General features: G+C 41.6%; 1 protein-coding gene across 9 annotated transcripts in view; it reads right to left on the bottom strand.

Annotated features, from left to right (window-relative positions):
* Reeld1 (reeler domain containing 1) overlaps positions 1-25,873 on the bottom strand; it is a 38,052-nt gene that overhangs the window by 11,552 nt on the left and 627 nt on the right. For 2 of the 9 annotated variants that reach the window (XR_007110527.1, XM_047566769.1), the window contains exons 1-8: positions 20,227-22,762; positions 19,869-19,993; positions 14,600-14,766; positions 12,696-12,825; positions 4,782-4,888; positions 3,395-3,524; positions 3,077-3,292; positions 1,249-1,471 (exon numbers count right to left, since the gene is read on the bottom strand). Coding sequence is in view for 8 of the 9 variants with exons in the window: in XM_047566769.1 (XP_047422725.1) it covers positions 1,249-1,471; positions 3,077-3,281 (428 nt within the window). In the remaining variant the exon portion in view is untranslated. Of the gene's footprint in view, positions 1-1,248; positions 1,472-3,076; positions 3,293-3,394; positions 3,525-4,781; positions 4,889-12,695; positions 12,826-14,599; positions 14,767-19,868; positions 19,994-20,226; positions 22,764-25,873 lie in introns of those variants that run through there. The other 7 variants (XM_047566771.1, XM_047566770.1, XM_047566772.1 and 4 more) reach the window with 7 other exon arrangements.

Genomic DNA, 25,873 nt, shown 5'->3' with positions numbered 1-25,873 from the left:
GGCCTCAGTCACAGGTGGGTGGCAAGGATTCCAGGAGGGGAGAGTGCAGGGTGACTTTGGGAGCCATTTCTGATCCAGTACGTGGCTCTTTTTCCTGTCACATGGAGACAATAGCTTTTAAACCACTTCCTATGCAGCACAGAGCAGCTATGGTGGTGAACCCAAAATAAGAATGGAGAGGCTCTGAGAGAGAAAAGTGATCAGAAAGGTTGAAGGGGTTCAAATCGCAGAATCTCCTACCCCAGATGAGAATGGAAGTCAAGGACAGAGGCTGGCTGCACTTGCCATCAAGCAGGCCCCTGCCTGACCATATGGCAGCCCTGCGAGGGCATAGTGTTCTCTTCCTGCTGCCCTGTCTGCCACTCGGAGCTTCCAGGAAGGGACAGTGTGGGTGGACCATGAACCTCATCTCTGGCTCCCAGTGCAGAGGAAAAACATAGTTCAGCTGCTGTCTCCCTCATGTATTTCTGAGGGTGTTGGGGAAAGAAACTCAGGGACACACTCCCCTTCCTTGAGGGATGAAAAATTTTTTCTTGGTAAATGACAGAATCTGAAAGGAGTGTTACAACACTCATTTTGAGGGTTAAAGACAAGTTACAATGCTTACTTTTACTGGAAGGGCCATAACTACTTTGCATATATTGCTTTTGCCTCCTTATACAACCGGAGGAGGTGGATGGTATCATTATTATTCCCTTCATTTTATTAATTAATTTTTATTTTGTTTATTTAATTAATTGTGATGTCACCCAGACTGGGCTCAAGTGACCCTGTGCCTCAGCCCCCAGAGTACTAGGACAACAGGCATGTGCCACCAAGCAGGCTCATTCTGCTCATTTGATCTAGAGAACGCACCAAGGCATAGAGACTGAAGGGGCTTCCGCTGGTCGAGGGAACTGTCCATTTGTCCATCTGCCTCTGTCTCTCTCTGTCTCTCTTCTATCACCACCATCTCTTTTGTTCTGTAGTCAGAATTTCCTGAAGAGAAATTCTGGAAAAGATAGGCTGTAACTCTGGGGAGGGGAATAACACACTCCAGGACTGTGATGCTGGTGAAGGAAGGTCTGGGGCAAACTGTTCAGTTGCCCTCTGCATAGGCTGTCTGGATTTGGCAGCTGCAGGGACCCTGTCCTTGTTCTAAGGTGGCTATATATGGAGGAGACCAAGGATATGAAAGAGGAAGAGAAGCCCTCCACCCTGCCCTCAAAGTGGCCTCGGGGACCAAGAAACAGCACTTCCCTGACTTACAGGAACCTGATGTCCCCCAGGGGCTGAGCAGGGGCCTTCCACACGAAGGAGAGGTTTCTCTTTGGGGACTTGTCAGAGTGGGTGACTGCATCCGCCTCTTCAAAGCAAGTCATCAGTTTGGAACGAGGAGGAATGAAGACAAAAGTGCCCGCTGTCTGGTGATCAGAGAGCCTGCGAGCCTGCAGCAGGAACCCCATGAAGTCAAGACTGCTTCTCACCAGCACTGCGGCAGAGAACAGCCAGTCAAGACTGATGCGCTGGGTTCAGCCCCCTAGGTGTTTTGATAGGGGTGTTTTCCAAGTTAAAAGTGGAGGACCTGTCACACCCTCCCAGAAAGTGAGCAATTCATTAGGAGGAAAAATAGTCCAAGTCCTATTTCACACCAAGATAAAGTCTGTTTGGATGAAAGGTATGTAAAAAAAAATAAAAAAACAAAAATTTTTTACATATCAGAAGTAAGAACAACACCTCTCTAAGTAAAATCCATTTGCCATAAAGGAAAAGATGAATAAACTTTGCTATATTTTAAAAAATCTGGATGAAGATGAAATTGAAATACAGATGATAAATTAAATCTTATAACATATAAAACAGACTATGCCATAGAATTAAGGTGAATCAGTACAAATATGACCCCTCTCAAGATAACAAAAGGACACTACTAGAAAATAAAACAAGCTGGGTCATAATTTCAAAAGCAGTTGTAAATGAATTACTATTTTGTGTCTATATTAACAAATATTAAAATATTACTATTTTGTGTCTATATTAGCAAATATTAAAAAATATTAAAATATTATGACTGTTAGTAGACTGTGGAAAGATGAGGGTATTTGATTATATTTGATTTTCTAGTGTTGGACATAAAAACTGTGCAACATCTTCTGTATTTAAAATGCAATTCCTTTGATATATCCTACAACATCAATGGACCCTGAAAACATAATAAGTTCAATAAGCCTGATGCAAAAGGACATATTATATGATTACGTAGGTGAGATACCTAGAGTAAACAAATTATTAGAAAGAGAATTAGAGGTTAGCAGAGGCTGTGTGTCTGTGTGGTGGCAGACAGGGACAGGTGCTAGGGCTTGAACTCAGGGTCTCACACATACTTAGCAGGAGCTGTGAAAATGAGCTACATCCTCAACCCTGTATTTTATTTTATTTTTTTCAAATTTTATTGTGCATTATAGTTGCATATAATGGTGGGATTGTTATATATTCATGCATGCCCATAATATAACAATATAATTTGACCAATATCATTCTCCATAGAATTTTAGTTTTAAAGATTTTTATCAGATATATTTCAGATATATAACATGATGTCTTGATACACATAGCAAAATGGTTACCATAGTCAAGCAAATCAACATATCCACAATCTCACAAGTTGAATAAATTTTAGTTTTAAATAATGAGAAAAATTATGTTTTTCACAAACAATACATGAAGATTGTTTGGGGCAATCATATTTATTTATCTTATGATAAGGACAGGCCTGGGGATATAGCTCAGTTGGTAGATTGCTTGCCTCACAAGTACAAGGCCTTGGGTTAAATCCCCAGTACTGCCAAAAAAAAAAAAAGAGAGAGAGAAAATAAGGACAAAATCATGATTCACGATTGCTACAAATATAGATTAGTTATCCTATGGTTTCCATGACACAAAAATTTCATGCATATTTTTTGGCCAAATAATTGCCTCTTAGGACTAAGCCAAACTTTAGTTCAGGAGGTTCCTGCCTGGGGTAAGCACAACTTGGAGGACCACCCCCTAGAGGGCTGTGGGGCTCCCCAAATGTCTCCATTGCTCTTAGGCCTACCTGGGATCTTGTCACCTGGTGAGTAGGACCTGCTGGTGTGGATGGTGACGTGGAGGGAGCTGGGACGCTGGGGCTGGGCTTGGATGTGTCTGGGCTGCATATCCTCACAGGCCACCGCACTGGCCCCATGGGAGAAGGCAGACGAGCAGGAAGCCAGGAAGAGGGAGGTACAAGCCCAGCCTGCAAAGGTAGCCGGGACCTTCATCCTGCCCTTTCCTATTTAGTGACAAACAAGGGCTTCAGTCCAAATGCTATTTAAGAAAATGATATGAAGTCTTTTCGGATGTGACTGACCTGAATCCCTCCCTCCCTTTGTACCTGGGATGCTTTCAGTGCTGCTTCCTCAAGGTCAAGATCAAACAGACACGCCAGGCTACAGGAAGTGTTTCATTTCCAAACACTTCAAAAATTTTTTTCTTCTTGTAATTCTGTCATAAGACCAAATTGCCTTTAAAAAAAGAAGCATTAATTATTAAGTCAAAGAAATAATACCTGAAAATGTTTGGGTCCTAAAGTGAACCCCTTACAAGCTGTCTGATACCCAAAGGCAGGGTAGATGTACTAAGTTATTGCTGAGGCAGACCCCCCAATGTTCCAATATGGGCAGGCGTATGACAGACACAGGGACTTGAATTAGTGTCTTATCTCTTCAATCACAAATTACAGAGTTAAATGCTACAAAATTTCTACCAAATATCAATTATTTAGAGGTGGTTAAGTTTGCAATGCTTTGATAATCCCGTTCCTTTCTCCTGTTCTTTTTAGTTATTTCACTACTTTCAGCAAAGAAAATGAGCAGAAAAATCACACCCAAGATGACTCATCTTATATCTTGTTAAATACATTGGCAAAACCTTTGATTCAGGAATAGAATACAATGAATGGATTATAAAGCATGATAGAGTAAATTTCATTTTTGTTTACTACCTCAGATCCCCGTCCATAGAAGGGATGAAAAGTCCACAATATGAAGAAGTTTATAGCTAAAACTAAGGTGAAAGGAACAAAGAAGACAGATAAAAAGCTCTTTGAATACATGTTCAGGACTGTACAGGGTATTTTTTAAAACGGTTCTATGTTCTTATTTTTTGATACCTAGGCATTTTTAAAGACTTTTGGCCTTTGCGACAAGGGAAGTCAAAGTCTTCCCCTTTAAAACGTTGGTTTTAAAAAGTAAAAATAAAACCTCCAAATAGAGTGAAACTAGCTATAAAAACAGTAGACCAGAGAACCATCCATACAACCCAAGTCACGTCATCCACCCCGTCTTACCCTCCCACACCATCACCACCACCTCCAGCTGCAGGGAGAAGGGAATATGATCCAACAGTTCCTAGGCTTGCCTTAAGAGTTCTTCAGACCATGTCTTTCTCTTGCGGCACAAGTCAAAACCTGTTCTACAAAGTGCCATGCCTGCTGCTTCCTCTAACTATGAGAGAATGACCGTGAGTGGCGGAGGCATGTTCTCAGCAGAGGCTGCCCAGGGCACTGGCCCTGTTCTCTCACAAGGATCCCTAGAAAGTGCCCCTGAGTCCTTGTAGAAGGGGGTATCCTTTCCAGAGGCAGATCAAAGAGGGGCTTCAGAGTACCACATCCCTTCCACATCTAGAGTCACAAATCTCACCCTTCCAAGCCTTAGCTCCAGCGGAGTCCTCTTTCCCACCAGCACCTTGTCTATCTGAACCTCCCAAAACCATCCACTTACCTAGGGAGATGCTTTCCTTCAGGCTTGACGGAGCAGTCCCCTGCCCCCAAGAGCTGCAAAATCACATCCTTTAAACAAAAGTCCTTTCTTCTCCTTCAGTCTTTGCTCTAATGAGGAGGATGACAGCTGTTACCACTAATCCTCAGCACCTACAGGAAGCATCCCTCAGGGTCCAAATCCAGCCTAAATCGTATTAGTTGTCCCTAAAACCATGTTCTCACACACTCACACACAGTGTCCAGCTACATCTTTGTTCAAGCCTATGTGAAGAACTAGAAAGATCTGAGACTGGTTTTGCACATGATGGGAATTGGTATCCTGGGATAAAGCTGGAAGTCTCCAGCTTGGTCTCCCTGCCAAGGGGAAGATGCTTGATTCAAACACATCTCAGCAATCTCTGCTTCTTCACTCAGTCTAGCAATGCAACTGGCACTCCAGAGCCATGTTTGGTGTTTTTTTTTTTTTTTTTAATTACCTAGTACATTTCTTCCCATATTGATGTCACTGAAGTTGGATTTCACAAACTTGTGTGCATTTAAAAATCGCATGGAACATTTGATAACAGCACAGAGTCAAAGGTGGTTCTCAAAGTGGGGTTCTGAGAGCACAACATCAGCGTTACCTGGAAGCTTGCAAAGGTAACAACAGGGATAAAGAAAGAGGAATGGACTAAGGAGATCATTTGTAGGCGGGCTTAGTGGGATTTGGCAGCTGACTAAAGGTAGCGAGTCCAAAAGGGAGTTCTAGGATTGATGTTGCAGGGGGATACGAGGTGAGGGCTCCAGGGAAAGCAGTGGTCTGACCACTAAGCCTAGTCTCCATGTCAGAAAATTCTACTGAATGAGTAATTTAATAAGCAAAGCGCTGGTTTAGAGACCAAGTTTCTTAAACTTTTATTGTGAGTGTAAATGATACTTTCTACCCTATGAATACTAAGGGGAGTTGGCCTTCCTTGGCCTAGGACTCCAATATGCACCCTCTCCCCTACTGAATTCCAACCCATCAAATCTGCTCCCTCTAAGACTCTGTCACACTAGGATGGAGGGAATCTCAGTCTCCTACTGAGTCATGAGAAAATCTGGAAGGCTTAAAATATTAGGGTGAGGATCGTCCATGACTGCTATTTGCCCGTTTTTGGAACTCATCTGGCCCATTGGAGGCTGTTAACTCAACAGTTTCCATGCAAAAGGGTGGCTCAAATCTGTAGCAATGCAGAAGATTCCCCTCTGAGGTCCCCCTCTGCTTTAGTCAGCTTTTTCACTGCTATGACTAAAAGGCCCAACCAGCACAACTATAGAGGAGGAAAGGTTTATTTGGGGGGCTCACGGTTTCAGGTCTAAGTTCATGAATGACCGACTCCATTCCTTGGGCCCAAGGTGAAGGAGCATCAAAGCAGAAGAATGTGACAGAGGGAAAGAGTTTACATGGTGATCAGAAAGCAGAGAGAGAGTCTACTCACCAAACCCAAATACATACCCAAGCCACGTTCCAATTCCCACCTCCTACAGCCACACCCCACCAGTAGTTACCACTCAGTTAATCCCTCTCAGGGGATCAAGTCACTGATTGGGTTAAGACTCTTACAAAGCAATCATTTCTCCTCTGAACCTTCTTGCAGTGTGTCACACAGGAGCTTTGGGGGACACCTCACATCCAAACCATAACACCCACTGCCCTCCACTGGGCAGCCTCTCCCTGCTGCTGGGGAACTGTGGCTAAACTCTTCTCCACTCCCCTCTGCTCCAAATGTCTCCCTACCTCCTTCCTTCTCAACCTCATCCCTCACCCTTGGTCAACTGGCATAATCTACCTCTGAAACCTACCAACCCTCTGCTTTGGCCCTTCAGCACAAACTCCCTGAGGTCAGGGTTCTCAAACACCCAACTACCAGGCTAGAAGAGGGTGCAAAGATTCAAGAGTGCACATCTAAAATGCTGATTACGTCACTCCGCCATTCACTCAGGTGACATTTCGCGTTAGAAACCAGGAGAACTCCTTCTACTAGATACAGCCCTCATTGCCTGCCACATCACGGCTTTCACTGAGCTGGCAGCAAGCCCATGCCACCATCCCTGCCGTGGAGGGTATGGGGACAATAACCTGGTCACAGGGGAAAGTGCTTTTGAGCAGAGTTGAACCAGAAACTCCTTCTGGGAATCTGATCTAGAAAATGGAAGGCAACTTTACATGGGTTGCTCAAAAGAAATACAATGCAAGTCACATATGAAAATTTTCTAGTGACACTTTGGGGAACAAAAAAGTAAGAAGTGAAAAAAGAAAAAAAAAACATGAAAATAAATGATGTTTACTTTATTATATTTATTTAAATTAATGTTAACAATATTATCATTTCACATGCAATCAGTATAAAAATCATTGGTGAGATAGTTTGCATTCTGGTTTCATAGCAAGTCTTTGATAGCCCGTGTGGATTTTACACTCATGGCACATCTCAGCTTGGGAAAGCCACATCTCAGGTGCTCAGGGGACACACGTGAGAGGCTGTTACCCAAATGGGCAGTGGAGGTCTACAATCGGGAGAGCGGGCGAGCAAAGGTGTCATGGCCCGGGCTTGGGACTGACAACCATGTGGTAACACGTGTAAGGTTGGTTGGAGGAGACAGTGTGCTTAGGAAGATAAGGTAGTGACTAAACACAACGGTGCATTTATTCAGTGCTGTGTAGGACCCAGCACTGCTGTTCCAGTCAACCAGTTAGTAAACTACTCACTGATACAACACCAAGAAGTCCACACTCTTGTGAGCCCATTTTATGGGTGAGGAACTTGCCCATAACTTGCCCAAGTTCACACAGCTTTCAGGCTATGATTGATAGGGTTCCTCACCACGGCTTTGCTACTGAACAGCTTTGAAGCCTCATCTCCAACAATGAGGTTAACTACAGTCCCATACCTGCAGCCCAGTGTTGAAAGTTTCAAAGAGGCCATTATGATTAGGTGGTGACACTTAGCATGAGGTTTGACACAAAGGAAGGGCTCAGTGCATTTTGTTTGGGGAAGAAGCTGATGGGGCCTGTGTCCAAGAGGAGGCATCCGGCACAGACCCCACCCGCAAGCTGGAAAGAGAGAGAATGTGCGAAAGAAGCAAGCAGAGAAGCAAGAACCAAAGACAGCGCAGGGGAGAGACAGCGATTCCACTCCCTGTGCCCACCCGGAGAAACCCAGCCGACAGCACCCAGAAGGGAGAAAACTTTGGGGGCTTTTTGGTGAATCTTTCAGAGGTCAATTCACACTAGCAATTTGGTTGAATTTGATATATTAACAGAACTAAATCCATTATGTTAACATCCCATGGTCATGACTAGAACAGTTATATTAATGTCACACAAAGGGAAAGTCTCATGGTGGGTTTTATGGCTATAAATCAGATACATTGTGTCCTTCAGCAAATCACTTAACTTCTCTGGGTTGCCTTAGGTATCAAGGAAAAGGTTTGGATTAAATAATCACTTAGATTTCTTCCAGCTAGAGCATTGTATATAATTTTTAAAGTTTTATGTAGTCATAAAGGTATAGGAATGAGCTACTCTTAAAATGTCTTGAGATGACATGAGATCAAAGTTTGGCATGTAAATATCAACAACTTCCCATGTCACCCCCAATTTAAGAGTCAACCTTGAAAAAAATCTCAAAGCATCCACTGAGTTCTCAGGAAGGAGGACCCTACTGAGCTCACTATTCCAGTCCTGTTTCTGATCACGTGGATATTTCTTCACATACAGGTCTCTGGAGATGAGAACACACCCATGGTAACTCATGACTGACCATTCCTACCAGGACATTTTCCTCTTCGTAACTTAGTCATGAATTTCCATTGAAATTGACCAGTGTTTTTACACAGTCTAGTATCATTATCAATATTTTAATGTTCAGATAGATTAAACAAGTAAGTAAATACACCAACAAATTTCTGGAATGCTGGAACCATCTGTGCGAGAAAAGAGAAAAAAATTCATAATAATCTTCAAACTCAACTTTAATTTACATAAAAATGGGAAATCAATGAACATTTAGCAGGTTGGTTGACTCTGGCTTTATTCTGTATACAAGCACTTTTTGCCATTAAAAAAAAAAAGAGGAAAGAGCCAGGCTTAGTGGTGTATACCTGTAGTGGCTCAGGAGTCAGAGGCAGGAGGATCGCAAGTTCAAAGCCAGCCTCAACAAGTTAGCAAAGCTCTGAGCAAATATATAAAATATATAAAATATATTTTATATTTAAATAAAATATAAAAAAGGACTGGGGGTGTGGCTCAGCGGTTAAGCAACCCTAGATTCAATCCCTGGGACCAAAGTAATAATAATGGTTTCGTTCTTTTGTTCTATCTATTTATCCTCTCTTTCATTCTCCCTGTTAAAGAACAACGCAATCAAGGTTTTCAAACTAATATTTGAGTGCTTACTATTGTAAAGCAACATGGAAGACAGTCTGCTGATAAAAGAAAGTATTAACAGATCTCTCTAGAAAGTGACATTTTACTTGAGGTGAGATTGCAAGGTATAGATGAAAGAGCTCTGAAGTCACACAGTGGGCTAGTTGTGTGACCTTGGACACACTCAGGCTGAAGAGCCCCAGTTTTCCCGTCTGTAAGCTGGGGAGATTCTTAGTTTTCTCACAAGGATGTTATAAGGACAAGATGCACTAGAAATGATGCATGGCAGTTAATAAAAGCTATTATCAAAAGAGAGATGTTATGGTTTGGATATGAGGTATCCCTCCCAAAGCTGCTGTGTTAATACAAGGATGTTTGGAGGTGAAGTGATTGGATTGTGAGAGCTGAAACCTAATTAGTTGATCCTAGTTTGAATGGACTGACGGGGTGGTAACTGAAGGCAGGTGAAGCATGGCTGGAGGAGGTGGGTCACTGGAGGCCAGGGTGCATCTACTCTGAGGTTCCTTCCCCTTGCTCTCCTTCCCTCTCTGCTTCTCAGTCCTCCTGCCCTGAGCAGTTTTCCTCCACCATGATGTGCTGTCTGACCTTGGGCAATGGACTCCACAAACCGTGGACTAAATCTCTGAAACCATGAGCCAAAATCAACTGTCCCTCCTCTAAGTTGTTCTTGTCAAGTATTTTGGCCAAAGCACTGCCAAGATGACTAACACCACCAGAGAGAAAAGTCAAACCACATTTCAAAAGTCTAAGGTAAAGATGGGGTCAAAAATGATTGGCATCTAGAGAACCTGATGAAAAATATCTGTACAGTATCTGAAAGAGGGAAGTCTGCGGTGCTTGGTTTTAGACCTGCTGGAGTGTACTCTGCACTCTCTTATTCCTTCAAGCAAACTTCACTCAGTGGCCAAAAGGGCCAACCACGTACTCAGGGCTATAAAGATGAAAAGCACATAGTTTCTGTCCCTTTAGGGATGGTAATGGAGACAAATGAGTTAATAGATAATTACAAAACAATGAGATGAACAATAAAGAGAGGTGTGATCCTATATCATGTCATTATAGGAACAGGAAAACAATCTCCTGGACTTGATGAAGAATTTCCCTTTTCCTTTCAAAAATTCCAAACATTCCCATCTTGGGATTGAATGCCAAAAAGTAATCTCAAAGACTAAAATTTTAAATTAGTTTTAAAGTACTGAAATAACTTGGAGGACTTCTGTATCTGAATGATATATAGTGTCTGTTTAGGATCCTCTGCCATGTGTACCATTCATCCTCATGTGGGTTCTTGGTCCCCTTCACTATCCTGGATTGCTACTGATCAGTTTTATTTATGCTGTCTTTTCTATTGACCTAACTTTAAACCCTGGAGGGTAGGAATCATCTTAAAATTGCTTAGCCTGAATGCATTGTACAATACCATGCACATCATAAGTCATCTATTAAAACAAATTTAGCATAGACATAAACCAAGGAAGACTGAGATGTGTGCATCTCTCTATTCAGAGCTCTCTTCAGCTCATTTATTTTAATACATCCTTCTTCCAACTATTGCAGGGTTGGAAGGATGAGTTCCAACCTGTGCTCAATCAGGAGCAGACCTAGCACCAGGGAACTGCTCACAAAAACCCAGTAAAACATGCTCTAATTCCCTCCCCATTGTACAGAAGAGGAAACTGAGATGCAGAAAGATTCAAGTGCCTTGTTTGAGGCTGCAATGCCAAAGAGTGGAAGAGCTGAGTTTGAGACCCTTGCAGAGCAGTGCCAGAGCCTGTGCCTCCAAACTCTACCCTGTTACAAGTGTTAAGAACACTGATGCAGAGAGTGGCATGCCACGGTTCTAGAAAGCTAATTAAGGACAAGGGGCAAGAGTTCAGTTTCCTGCTTCTCCAATACTGCCAGGGTTTAGAAGACCACTCTGGATAAGTAAGAAACCTCTCTGGAACTTTCTCTCACTGCAGACCTCATACCCTAGCCCAGCAAACCCACCACAATCCAGCAAACTGACCGCAAAACCCACTTTTCCCAGGTGTGCAGGTAAAAGTCATCAAAACACATCTGGACTTCAGAAGTCCTCACTATTAAACACTGCCAATGTGTTCCCTTCCTTCCATCCATGGCAAACTTTCTCAAATTAAACAGCATTTTAAAGTTATCTGGATAGATCTCCTTTATCTCTTTTTAAAGTTAAGGAATGCAGCATCAGGGTTGAATATCTACATATCCTTTATTTTCTCACACTCCACACTGACTTTTGATCACCCACCACAGAAACAGTCACAACAAACTAGTTTTACTCTCCTCTGAAGAAGTGACCCAAGCTGCGAGTGTAGCTCAGTGGTAGAACACTTGCCTAGCATGTGCAAGGCACGAGGTTTGATCTCCAGTATGGCAAAAAAACTTCTTAAACAGTCTACAGTAGGAAGAAGAAAATTTTGGTTGACTCCTGTTCTTCCTTGGCAATGGAATATCAAAATTCTTGAATGTGAAAGTCCTTTATCAACACTTTAAATTTTTCTTTGAAGACATTTTTCAAGGCACCTACAAGGACCAAATTCCAGAATTTATTCTCTGATTCACTTTCATAGACCATTTCCATAGGACAAATTCCTTCTTTTGCTTCATGAGCCTGCTATAGTTTGGATCTGAAGTGTCCCCCAAAGGTTCATGTGTTAGAGGTTTGGTCACCAGCCTGTGGCACTATTGGGAGATGATGGAACATTTAGGAGGTGGAGACTAGTGGGAGGAAGTTAGGTCACTGAGGGGCCTCTGAAGGAGATATTAGATCTAGATCCTTCACCTCTCTTTTGCATCCTGGCCACCATGAGATGGACAGACCTCTTCCACCACTTGTGTCAACCAAGGTGTTGTGCCACCACAGGCCCTAAGTGATGGTACCAATTGACTATGTATGAAAGCACTGAAATCATGAGCTAAAATAAAACTTTCCTCCATAAAAGTTGTTTTTCTCAGGTGTTTTGTCATAGCAATGGAAAGCTGACTAACACAGACCCTCAACTTCAGAACTGATTCTACACTTACCCCAAACCAACTGCAGGCCTACTATCAAAGCCCTTTCTTCTACTACATGACATCCAAAATTGACAGACCTCATTTACTGGCTTCCTGTTAAGGAACAGTTGAAGTCAACTTTGGGTAGCACCCCAGTACCCCCAAATGTTGCACCTGCTCTTATTGCCAGAATTTGAGCTGGCTCTCTAGAGACCAAACTGCCTGGTGACATTGAATTCTGTGAGTCCTCTTACACACACCTCCAGTGCATGAGGGTGGCCCATTGTCATGAGCTTGTGGCACTGCGGAGAAGTTTAATCATTTGCTCCCAATCACTGTAGCAGTTCATTAAGCTGGAAGGAGAAATATCAGAATTCCCAATTCTCCAGTCAGGGCTTAACTCTTTCTTCACATAAAAACAGTTGGAGAGTTTAACAGGGCTACCATAGACCAAACCAATAATATCACTTGAATGCTATTTCACTACACTACCTCATCTTGACTCTTTCCCTTCTGTCAAAAGGTGAAGGAGCAGCAGTATTTAGCATCCATATTATTCTTCTCACTAAAGCATCTGAATTTTCCTCCAAAAGTCCAGTTCACACACATACTATTGAAGGATCTATAGTTAAGGAAAAAAGAAAAAATGCTAATATTTGAAGCAGTATAAATTTAAACAAAATCCAGATGTGGCAGTTCTTAATATATTTTGCTTTTTTATGTCCTGTCTATGGAAATACAATTTGAAGTAAATAAGATATAGAACATTCCTAAATAGGATTTACTTTACATAATATCAAGACTTTATAATTACCGTATAGTATATAAACACAGCATTTTATTTTTAAAAATTTTTTATAATACCTTTATTTTGTTTATTTAGTTTTATATGGTGCTGGGGATTGAACCCAGTGCCTTGCATGTGCTAAGCAAATGCTCTCCCACTGAGCTACAACCCCATCCCTAAACACAACATTTTAGTAAAAGCTTTACCACCCGTGAATTTTATGTGCCAACTTGACTAGGCCATGGGTTGCCCAGATAGCAGGCATGTCTGTGGGAGTGTTTTTGGAAGAAATTGGCTTTTGAACCAGTGGACTGAGTAAAACAGAAGCCCTCCTCATTGTGGGTGGGCCTCATCCAATCCACGAAGACCTGACTAGAACAAAAGAGGAGAGGAAAGTTGGATTTGCTGACTACTTGAGCTGGGGTATTAACCTTTGGAACTTCTGATCCTCAGGCCTTCAAACTGTAACTGGAATCTCTATCATTGACTCTCAGTTCTCAGGACTTTGAACTATACCACTAACTTTCCTGGGATTACAGCTTAGGGAGAGCAGATCATAGTACTTAACGTCTACAGTCACATGAGTCAATACCTTACAGTAAATCTCTTTCTCTACCTGCCTGCCTCTATCTATCTATCTATCTATCTATCTATCTATCTATCTATCTATCCATCCATCCACCATCTATCTTGCTATATACCTCCTATTGGTTTTGTTTCCCTTGAGAATCCTTATACGTCACATGTTACTAATTATTTTTATTAGATTATTCTAATGGTGTTATGATTTAGATATGAGGTGTCTCCCAAAAGTTCATGTGTGAGACAATGCAAGAATGTTCAGAAGTGAAATGATTAGAAGTGTTGTAACCCAATCAGTGCATTAATCCACTGATGTGGATTAACTAGGTTGTAACTGTAGACTGGTGGGAAGTGGCTGGAGATGAATTACTGAAGGCAAGCCTTTGGAAATTTGTATTTTGCCCCTGGCAAGGGAAGCTCTGTCTGCTTCCTAATCGCATGTCCTGAGCTGCTTTCCTTTCCATGCCCTTTCCCCATGATGTTCTGTCTCACCTTTCACCTAGAACAATAGAGTCAGACATCTATGAACTGAGACCTCTGAAACCATGAACCCCAAATTCACTGCTCCTCTATGTTGTTCTTGTCAGGTCTTTTGGTCATAGCAATGAAAAAAAAAACTGATTAACACAAATGACTTAGACCCATTAAAAATGGTATTATGGTTTGGATATGCAGTGTCCTCCATATACTCATGTGCTGAAGTCTTGGTCCCCAATGCAGCAATGTGCAGGAGCTGGTACTTGGGGAAGTGATTGGATCATGAAAGCTCTAAACTCATGAGTAGATTAATTCATTAATCCATAGTCGATGGCATTACTGGCAGGTAAGTAGAGACTGCAGGCGGTAGGACTTAGTTGGAGGGAGTGGGTCCTTAGGGACATGCCCTGGGGACTATATCTTATCCACAGCTCCTTCTTGTCTCTCTCTACTTCTGGGTAATCAGGAAGTGAGCACCTTTGCTTTGCCATAGCCTTCCACCATGAATTACGGGCTCACCACAGACTCAGAAATGATGGCGTCAACTGACCATGGACTGAAACTTCTGCAGTCATGAGCCAAAGTAGTAGTAGTCGTCGTCGTCATCATCATCATCATCATCATCATCATCATCATCATCTTTCCTCTTTTAAGTTGTTAATGTCAAGTGTTTTGATCATAGCAATGAAAAGCAGGCTGTTACAATTGGTCCAGGCTCTGTAAAAAAGGTAAACATAATCAGTTTCCTACTTCTCCTTCTCTTTATGGACCATATGAACAAAAATGGACTAAAAAATTTCAAAAACAACTAGATAGATTCTAAATTGTCAAGAGGATCTTGCCTAAAGGAACACTGATATTCAATTTCATTCCGTCACCTGGATGGGAGTCTTTCTGTGGATTTGGTGCGGGGTGAAGGAGATGTGGGAGACATTCAACTCTGGCCTGTGGGTGACCAGCCACTGGGTGGAGCAGACAGATGACCGCATGATCGAATAGTGATGAAAAATGATTTTGACAGGACAGAGCAATGAGCTGAATCTAACAAGATGAAATTAAACAAGGACAAATGTTAAATGCTTTTCTTAGGTCAGGGAGAAAAAATGATGGCCTAAACCCAGAATGGAGGTTATCTGGCTCACCAGCAGGCAGATTAAAAAAAAAAAAAAAAAAAAAAAATATATATATATATATATATATATATATATATATATATATATTTTAAGTTAAAACAATGATACTCAAAACAAAAACAAAATCAAAAAAAATTTTTGGTGCAATTTTGCACCAAACAAGGGATATGATTGTTTCATCATAGTCTGAGATTACTAAACTACCTTTGCAATTAGATTCTGGGGACCCTACTTTATTTCTATAGAAAATAGGGTACATGCAACCATTAAAAATAGTTTTTGAAAAAGCAAAGTAATTGTCCATAAGCTCCTCTACTTAACCTAGTTATTTTCATAGGTTACATGTCATTTTTTGTATTGCATACTACACTTTAAATAAAATAAAATAAACACATCCTACAAGAGCACATTTTGACAAGTGGTTTATGGACCATAAGCCATAGTGGTTTGTGGACTGAAAACCATGGATTTCAGAAGGATAACTGAGCAGGCAGAGTTTCATCTTGGGGGAAAGTTCATGGTGACTGAAGAGTGGACAAGAAAAGATTAGGCTAGTCCTAGGTTAACATAAGGGTCATAAGGAATAGCATTTGTAAAAACTTCATAGTTTTTCAAGTGCCTTCTCTTTTAAAGAATTGGTTTTATCCTCACAATAGATTTGGAAAGTATTATTGTTTTATTAGTAATATTTTTATAGATGAAAGACATAAAATGATTTTGGCAAGATCATACAGCCAGTATGTGGCAAGGCAGAGGCACAAGCACTGTGTTCAAGCTACAGCAAGACACATTTAAATTCAATATTCAAAAGCTAACATCTTCCTACAATTCAGACTTAAGCAAAGACAAAGCAGGCATCTCCAGATTTCCATATTGACAGTGTCTATAATGGAGAATGAAAGAAATATATTTAAGAACTGGCCATTGCAGTGGCTTTCAAATTTTTTGACCACAACCTATAAAAGACAATATATTTTGTTTAATCATCATGTGTATGCACACCAAGAAAAAAGTGGAGACAAAAATTTAACACACTAGCTGGGTATGATGACACATGCCTGTAATACCAGTGGCTCAGGAGGCTGAGGCAGGTGGGTCCCAAGTTCAAAGTCAACCTCAGCAACTTAGGGAGGCCCTAAGTGACTTAGCAAGATCCTGTCTCAAAGTGAAAAATAAAAAAAGGGCTGGGAATGTGGCTCAGTGGTTGAGTGGTCCTGGGTTCAATTCCCCATACTAAAAAAAAGGAAAAGTTTAATACACTAATACAAATAATTACTATATGTTTGATTCTTTTCTATTTAATTATTTTTAGTGCTGATCCTTTGCCTACTAAATTGATTTCATTTCCCAGATCATATCGCATAGACTAACAAACATAGAACTAGAGAACTATTCATTGGGACTGCTTGGGTGGGTTAGAAAACCAAAAATTCTCCCCAACAATGAGATGTAAGAGTACTGGGTCTCCCAAACTCTGTTATGTAACTATAAAAAATACAAAAATACCCAAACCCTCAATTGAAATGTTTTTTTGTCTCCAATTTGTTGTCTTTGCCTCATTCTGGTTTATTGAACATTTCCACTCTTGATTCTATTACTTCTAGTATGATCTGTCCCTGCCTATACATCATGTGAAAAATCTTTTATTACTTGACATTACCTTTTTTTCCCCGTGCAGTTACAAATCCCTCTATCACATTAACAACTCTGTTTTATTTTTGAGCACTAAGTTGAGAAATTTTGTTCATTGTGGTCTTAGGAAGAGAGGCTATGACAATGACATTGAGTGGCTGGGTCTAAGTGTTGAAGGAGACAGTGTCTGCAGAGCCGAGGTCAGATGATGTTGAAGGAGATGGAGATGATGAAGATGATGTTACAATTGTGATGTTTCTCTACTCTAGAAACTAAACCTATTAAAATATTCTGTGGTCTTGACATGGCTTCTTTAAGTGAACACAAACTTGTTCCTAAAAAATCACACCTTATTTTGTTTTTAAAATATCTAATTCCTTTTGAGTATTTCAAGGTCTTAGCATGAAGCTCTCTGGTCTGCTGTTTCCCTGCCTTTCCTTTCTGCTTTTAAGCAAGACATTTGCCCATATCTCATTTTCTTCAATCTCTCATAGGCTTCTGTTTCCTGCGTCAGTGGCAAGTTGCTGTGTGCATTGAGATGTAATTCAGTGCCACCAGAGACCAGGTTAGGCTAGAGGAGATATTCTTCTGTGGTTTGGTGGCTTCTGTTTCTCTCCTAGAAATGTTTTCAGCTTGGAGATCATTTTTTATGAACAATAAACAAGAAACATGACGCTAAGCAATTCAGTACTCAGGCCATCTGTGAACACCATGCTAATCTCACAAGTGGGTCTGTCTCTTTATTGTTCAATTTAGTCTGAGAAGTCTCAGCACATTTGGGGTTTGGGACACACACACACACACACACACACTGGGGATTGAATCCAGGGGCGTGCTATCACAGAACTCAATCCCCAGCTCTTTTTATATTTTATCTTGAGACAGGGTCTTCCTAAGTAGCTGAGAACCTTGCTAAATTCCTGGGACTGGCCTCGAACTTGGGATCCTCCTGCCTTAGCCTCCTGAGTTGCTGGGATTGCAGGTGTGTGTCACCACACCTGGAGGGGTTTGGGCTTCTTGGCACATTCAGGTGGTAGGTGTTTAAAGTTTTTGGAACCGGACGGTTGGATTTAAACCTCAGCCCTCCACTTTCTAGCTGGGTGATGTTGAACAAGTTTCTTCACCTCTCTGTGCTTCTATTTCCTCACCTGTATATGGAAAAAGACCTATATATAAATGGAATACATCTTATTCCATCTACATTATAGGGGTTTTGTGAAGTTTAAACAAGTTGAATACCCATAACTTGTTAGCATTATTTGGAACTCTCTAAAGGTCCCTGTTTTCTCTCTCTTTGCAGGTTCTGCACTGGATGAAACTTCACAAAGACTCTTAAAGTTCTGGAATCTCATCCCACAAGGTGTTTTTCCTAAATCTTTCAATACCTGCTTTCATAATGGCCAGGATATGTGCTTGATTACACTTACCGTTTATTTTGTTTGCTGGTCAACACGCCAAGATGAGAAAGTCACTTTGTCTGATTCCCAACCCTTCCCCACCAGGGAGCCCTCCCTCTTTAGGAGTCCAGCATTGGTCATCCTTGGTGTTTGTTCTGATGTCTAAGCAACAAAACCTTGTTGGCTAGGCAGGTCAAAATGCATTAGATGTGCAGCTTGCAGCAGTACAAAATTCCCCCAGATGACAGGAAGTGACACTCCCTCCTCACCACAACGTGCCTCCCTGCCAGTGTGTCCAAACTTCCCAGTCGTGATAACGGGCCTGATGCTGCGGATGAGAACAGTTCTATCCAGCAGCAAAAATGCTTGCCAAAGACTAGGCAGATTATTTAAGGACGTGGGGACTGCTTTTCTAGGTAATTACTCGTCCACAGGAGAGCAGCAAGTGAACAGCAATGTGCCAGGGAACTTTAGGCCTTAGAAACCACAAGCCCCACCCTCAAGAAGCTTCCAGTTACAAGGGCACCAGGATCTAGTCTCAGTGGTAGGCTTGAGCTGTAGCCATGTGTCTCTCACATACATGCCTGACAGGAGACTCTTTCTTGAGGTTTTGTCATTTTTCTAAAACACCTAGGTCACCCACCAGGTGACCCCGAAGTCATGGACTAAGGTATGAGAACAGCCTGGAGAGACAAGTGACTTTTGCTAATTGTTATGAAATCCAGAAGAGGGGCAGCTGGAGGGGAACAATGCCTGGGTAATGTAGGAGGGTGTGTGAGGAACGGGGACTGTATAGTCTGAAAACTGGTCTTTCCATAAAACAGAAGAGAAAAGAGGGAGAGAATGTTAATTCTGGGTAAGTTTCACTTCATTAAAGGGAAATTAATGACAGTAACAAAAGTAATCCCATTAAAAGTCTACCCTGGTTTTTCTTTGTTTTTTTGCGGTGCTGGGGATTGAACCCAGGGCCTTGTGCTTGTGAGGTGAGCACTCTACCAACTGAGCTATCTCTCCAGCCCTCTACCCTGGTTTTTAACAAAAAAGATGGCTCTTAAATTCTCTGTCCAATGGCTTGATTATTTAATCTTGGTTTTCCTTTCAGTTGAAACAGTAATTTCATTTTTCTGCACAGACAAAAGAGGTTCATTTAGGAAGACAGTTGGGAAATAATCTCCATTCTCTAGAACAAGATTTTAAGCATTCTCTGTTTAAAATTTTTCTTAAAAATAGATGATTCCCCCCTTTTTTCTGAAATGATATGATGTTTTGGTCAAGACCTTCTACATTTCTTGAAATTCTGGACATTTTCCGTATAGTTTTCAAAGTGATTTGTTTCAATGAAGAGTTTTTATAAAAAGTATTTTTTTCCCTCAAGTTTTGTAATAAACTGAAAAATGATAGAAAAGAGCAATTGTACGTGAACTAATAAAACAAAATATATTTAATATGAAAGATACAACAACATGGTTGGATTGTGCAGTGATTTGAAATAAGGCCTGTGTGTGCTCAGAGTTGGGGTGCACAGCATTTGCACAATGGTGGCTGTATATCCAAGAGTGGGGACCGGGGAAAGTTCTAAGAACACATGTGAATAAAGGGGTACAGAGCAGGTAGCAAGTGATGCAGAATGGTAAGATATCTGAGAAAATCCACTTACATGGAGGAAAGATTTATCTTGGCTCAGTCTCAGAGGTTTCAGTTCACAGTTAGTTGGCTCTGTTGCTTTGGGGCCTGTGGCAAAGCAGAACATCATGGCAGGGAGCGAGGGATGAAGCAAGGCTGCTAATCCATGGTGGCCAGGAAGCAGATAAAGAGAGAGAGGCACCAGTGTCCCAATACCCTCTTCAAGGACACGCCCCCAAAGATGTAACTTCCATTCACTGGGGCCCAGTTCCTAATGGTTCCACCACCTCCCAACAATGGCGCTGTGGGGCTGAACACAGGGCCTCTGGGGGACACTTAAGATCCAAACATAATTCACATAATATCTCACTGGGGAAGAGGCACCTACTTACTTCAGTTGTTATTAAACATCTGAGCAAACGGGACTGCAACAATGGATTGAGTCGGAGTTGAACCAGGAAGAAGGGGATTCAGATTCACACACAGTCTTCCTCCATCTCTCTCTTGTACTTCCTGGGCCCGAGGATGCACAGCTTATGACATGAAGACTGGTTAAGTGCTGTTGGGAAACAACCTTTTGAGTGGTAATTAGGATTCAGGAGACTCAGAGGGGACAAACAAATTCTAAAAGATACTCATCTCAAAAAATGCTAATCTTTGCACACAGTGCTGCAGACCTGAGTCAAGGGGCAGTTTTGTACCTTGGCTAGTGTGTAAAGGGCTATTGGCTGCCTATTGATCTTTCCTGTCACACTAGAGCAAAATGGTAACAAATCACTGTCAGCTACATCATCTTGGAACATGGAGGACAGTAGTCTATGTGCACAACCTGGGACCTTCTTCTTTGCACTACTGTGAGGATGAACAGGAGAGGAAATTGATTTATTGATTAGATGCATGCTAGAAAAAAGAATCAAGGGAGGCCAGCATTTAAGCACTTGACCAAACAGCAGAAAGCTGTTATTCTAATTGCAGGAACTCCCCAAGCGACCTAGTGCAAGTCACTTAACCTCTTTTGCTCAGGTGTCCTCATCTGGAAGAGGACTACCTTGCTTAGTGACGAGAGGGGAGCATGAGGACTCACTCAGCTGGCTAATGAGTCAGGGTGATGGGGCTGATCTCCACGTGGCTCCTCTACTGCACCTCTGTGTGGGGCAATCCCTGGGGAACCTTCCACACCTGTAACAGTGCCAAGGCTCGGGAAGGAGGTTTGAGGCAGGCTCAGCCAGAGTCACCATTAGAAACAGGAAGAAGAGCAAAGAGAAATCAGGTCCTACTGAGGGCACATCTTTGAACAAGACAGGTAGCACAGTCATTTTCTCAAGTTAAAGATACTCATAGAGAACAGGGCATATAATGAAAGGTAAGTCATGCACACCTGATGTATCAAAAGGTCAAGTTTTAGATGTGATGTACAACATGCCATTGAAACATGTCTTTTTTTTTGTTTTGGAAAATTTTTTTCCAGGACTGGGGTTTGAACCCAGGGGCCTCATGCATGCTAGGCGTAGCACTCTACCACAGATCTACACTCCAGCCCTGAGAGACACAGAATATGGCCTGACACATACCAAAGACTCCACAGTCATCTCCCCACAGCATGGAGGTAGCTCGCATATTTGTTTGGTTTGGGATGTTTGCCTGATCTATGGAAAGGTTATTCTTAAATTTTGCATTTTCTTTTAAATCTAGAAACTTATTAACTGGGAATTTGTAAATTAACCTGGAACAACAAAATAACACCCAATCTATCTAGATCTGGTTTTTCAAACTATGAAGGAATCACAGTCACTATTTTTCTTCTGTCTAGTGAAATGAGTAAGACACCAGGAACACAAGTCTCTTGATCCCAGCTTAACAAAGGAAGGATTCTTTTTTCAATGCAATAAAAAACCACTTTGAGCCCTTATGCTTTATGGAGGATGATTAAGAACATCTAGAAGGCAAAGGACACAGCAGCATATCAGGGTGGTTAATTTTATATCAATTCAGTTAGGCTACTGTGTCCAGATATTTGGTCAGATATTACTCTAGATGTTGCTGAGGGTATTTTCTAGATGACATTACAGTTAAATAAGTAGATTTTGAGTGTAAGTGAAGATCATGTTGCATCTTGTGGATGGGCCTCATCCAATCAGCTGAAGACCTCAAAAACACTGACTTTCTGCGAGGAAGAAGCCAGAGATACAAACTGCAACTCTTCCAGCCTACCCTGCAGATGTTGGATGTGTCAAGCCTCCATGGTCGTAGGAGACAACCTCCCTCCCCATATCCATCCCATCAGTCCTGTTTCTCTGGAGAAGCAGACACTGAGATAGGAATTACCAATGTTCATCATCCTTTTTGGTTTTCTCCCGAATCCATGTAAGGATTGCATTTTCCTAAAAACTCAAAAGTAAACCCTGGTCCTGCAACTTTCTTTGGCTAATAAGGTGGAAGTGACAAGTGTCACTTCTAAGCAAAAACACTTAAGGGTCAGGAAGTGATTCTTTATGCTCTCCCCTTATGGCAGCAAGACCCAAGACCTCACACTGAGATGGTAGAAACATCAGGCCCCTCTGTATATGGAGCATGAGTGAGAATTGTGTTGTTTCAAACCACTGAGATTTGGAGATTGTTTTTATACCACTTGGAGTGGGTGGGGGGGAGATGTCCCATGTCATAGTAATATCTATTCAACTACATGTTACAAATTTCTAGTTTTTTCTTTATTGTTGCAAGTTCAAAAGGACTTCTCTTTGCTGTAACTACTGAACAGTGATTTGGAATAGTTTGCACATGATAATAAACCATTTCTCTAAAATTATGTTAACTTTTCACACACTGGCCTTGCCTTTAATCCAACTATAGGTATATTTTGCCACACCCATTGGCATTCATTCCATTATAAAGCTCAGAATCAATGGAGCTCATAAGGATTTGAACAGTTTGGTAAAGCAGGCCTTGAAAACTAGTCTATCCCCACTATTTCAGGTTTTGTGATTTTATTAAGTTCTAGAATATGTTCATCTTTCTGCTATGACTCTGAAATTATTAAGAAGAAAAGAAAAACTTCAGTACTACAGATGAATCAAAACTGATCTTCAAATAAATAAAAAAACTGCCGATGTGACTGTTCAGTTAAACCACAGAAAAATCTGGCTTCTGCCAGGAGAGGAGAAAAAAAAAAAGAGTATACAGAAGGGAATTGAACCACATGGGCCTGCAGAGAAACAGGAGATAAATCGATAGAAATGACTGATTTCAAAATTGTCTAGTCCTGGGTGTATCTAGAATTTTAAGATAGAAACATACATTGTGATGATCAAACAGAAGTGTTCAGATTTTAAGAAGTCTCACAATTCTGGCCAATTAAGTATGGGACCTCTTCCCCACATACATATCTAAACCTAGAATGGAACCTCCGTTGCTCCATTGGACATGGAGGATGTGAACAATGTCACTCTTCCTTTTCTCCTCCATGAGGCACAGCACAGTCTCTGCCTACAGTTCTTATTCACTCAATGAGAAACTGATTTCTGCCACCATTTTCTCAAATCCCTACTTGCCAGTCACCTCCCCTACCTTCTAGAGGATGGAAGCAGGCTGACAGGCACAGAGCAAGTAACACTTGGGGCTATCTTCACTGTCCCCTCACACCCAGAGTGGACCACTGCCCACTCCTACGGTCATGCACCCTTTGGCTAACTGGACCCCAGTGATGAGTTGAAACTGATGTGTCAACATCAGCGACGCTCGTGATTTCACAGCCATGTACCAACAGACAGCAGCTACAGGAACTGAAGTAGCTGCTGGATATTCAGACTCCAGAGAGGTCATAACTAACCGTGTACCTCTTAAGAGTCTAGTTAAACAACCTCACTAAGGGCAGTGAGCAGTAAGCTGCTGAGCACCAGGCCTCCTGAAACGAGGTCAGAAGAGAGAAGAATTGCAGGTTGCCTTCCTTTCACCAACAATTTCTTTTTGTGGAGGAAAAAACAATAGTTGAAACAGTTTGGCTGTGAATTGCAAGGTCACTGTGTGGGCTGCAATCTGCCTTGGAATACAAGCGTGAGCCAATCTCCAGAGGGTCATATGCTTTGAGGACAAAGGTCAGTGCAACAAAAGGCGTTGTCTGTCCACAGCAAGGAAAAGACTGAATCCTCACACTGGAATGCTGTACTGAGGTCATCGGAGAGTCAGTGTGCTTATCAAGGACCATTCCCCAGTGAAGGTTGCATCTGTGCTTCCAGGGTGACAAGCCTTATACACCAAGTTGATGCTACTGTGTTTTCGGATCTTAAGGAAATCCCTTAAGCATTTGTTACTATTTGCCACATAATTAGAAAACTCCTAGCATGTATTACATATTGACTTGAACAAGAGGCTCAAGATGTAAACCATCTCTCAGTAACACTGCCTCCCTGAATGCTGAAATGGAGAACATGAAAATCAGACCACATGTCTGCCATCTGTATTTGTACTTGTCAACAGCTCTGTTTTGGGATAAACAGTTTTGAAATAAGAATCAATTCAACTTGTTGGAAGATTAGCCAAGGAATAGCTCAAAGACCAAAACAGAATGCAGAGTCAGATAGTCTAAAAAAAATCAAACAAATTTTGTTTCCCACTAAACATTCTTGTTTTGTCATAGCCCAGGAAAAAGTGTGGCAGCCAGGGTTTGGGGGGCACAGAGACAGGGAGCATACATTTAGTCAAGTGAAAAATTCTTCAACCTAGAACAAATGTCTTTGCTTCCCTGCAATTGGAAATCATTCACTGACCTCTAGGAGACTACAGTTAAGACAAAAGTAATTTTAGCATTTATACTTTGTTTCACACTTCTACTACTTGAAGGTATACCCCAGGGACAGCTTGCGCTGGTCTGAGTGCATAATGCAGGCCTTTATTACCATAAAAATGGTAGCATTTCCCAAAGTCGATCTTGATTAAAAGTAGTTACATGGATGAAAACGCTACTTTCCCACAGAGCTATTAAACTGGAGAGATGGCTAGGGGGAAATAAAGACTCATATACTGAAAGGGAGGTCAGGAAAGAAGTTAGCAAAAATAGGAATGCTAGATTGGTGGGAGATAACAATGGAACTGCTTTTAGAGACTGCTGATGTGAGTGAGTGAAGGGACAGTCACTTGGCTGCCCCACATATTCTACAAAACAAATGAGAGCATGTGTGCTCCACGTGGAGGGACATCCATTTTCTCCTTAAAAGAAGTCATTTATAAAAGAGCAAATTGGTGATTTGTACTTACAGACTGGACCCTTTTCAAGCCCCTGTCAAGAAGTGATAAATTATTGAAGCAAAGCATAAAGTGTTTTATTTTCAGTGTGCACACAGCAAAACCTGGTGAAATGTTTCTGTTCACCTTTCCTGAGTTATTAATTAAAAAATAATTGTTTCCAATTACTCTCTGATCTTCAAAATAAAATGGCACAAACACATACATGCCCCTCCAGGACCAGCACTCCCCTCCCCACCCTTCCCAATTATGCCCCGGCAAAGACTGCAAATCCCACCCGGCTCTTGAAACAGGGATGCTGTGTAGACGGGCAGGGAGGGAGAGGAAGGCCAGTGCAAGCTCATACAACTGTCTGCTGTCTATTCAACCACAGCCAGATATATTTGTTGTTTCTAGAGTGAAACTGTTCAGAAAATACAGCAGGGTTGGGGGAAGCTCATTAATAATTGTGCAGATCCCCTCAGCAGGAGTCCTATAATCCAAAGACACTGCTGTGTGCCAGGCGATATGAAAGCTTGTGGCTCCTCTCTGGGACAACATCATACTTGAATACAGCTCTGATTTTAAAGAAAAGTTTCCCCAAAGCTACTTGCTAAGCAAGTCAGGAGACATTCTTTCCCAATCACAGCTTAGCAACTGGAACCTGGATGAGTTTAAGGGTCTAGGTTTTGCTCTCATGTAAATGACTGTGAGTTGCACAGGAATGGCTCTTCCTCTCCTGGGGCAGGAACTGATTAACACTGATGTCACACTCCTAAAAGGAGCAAGGAAAACTAAAAGGTCTAATTGCACAGGAGGAGT

This window comes from Sciurus carolinensis, chromosome 10, assembly GCF_902686445.1.
Source record: "Sciurus carolinensis chromosome 10, mSciCar1.2, whole genome shotgun sequence".
NCBI classification, from domain to species: domain Eukaryota; kingdom Metazoa; phylum Chordata; class Mammalia; order Rodentia; family Sciuridae; genus Sciurus; species Sciurus carolinensis.
This window is presented reverse-complemented; position numbering and strand designations above follow the sequence as displayed.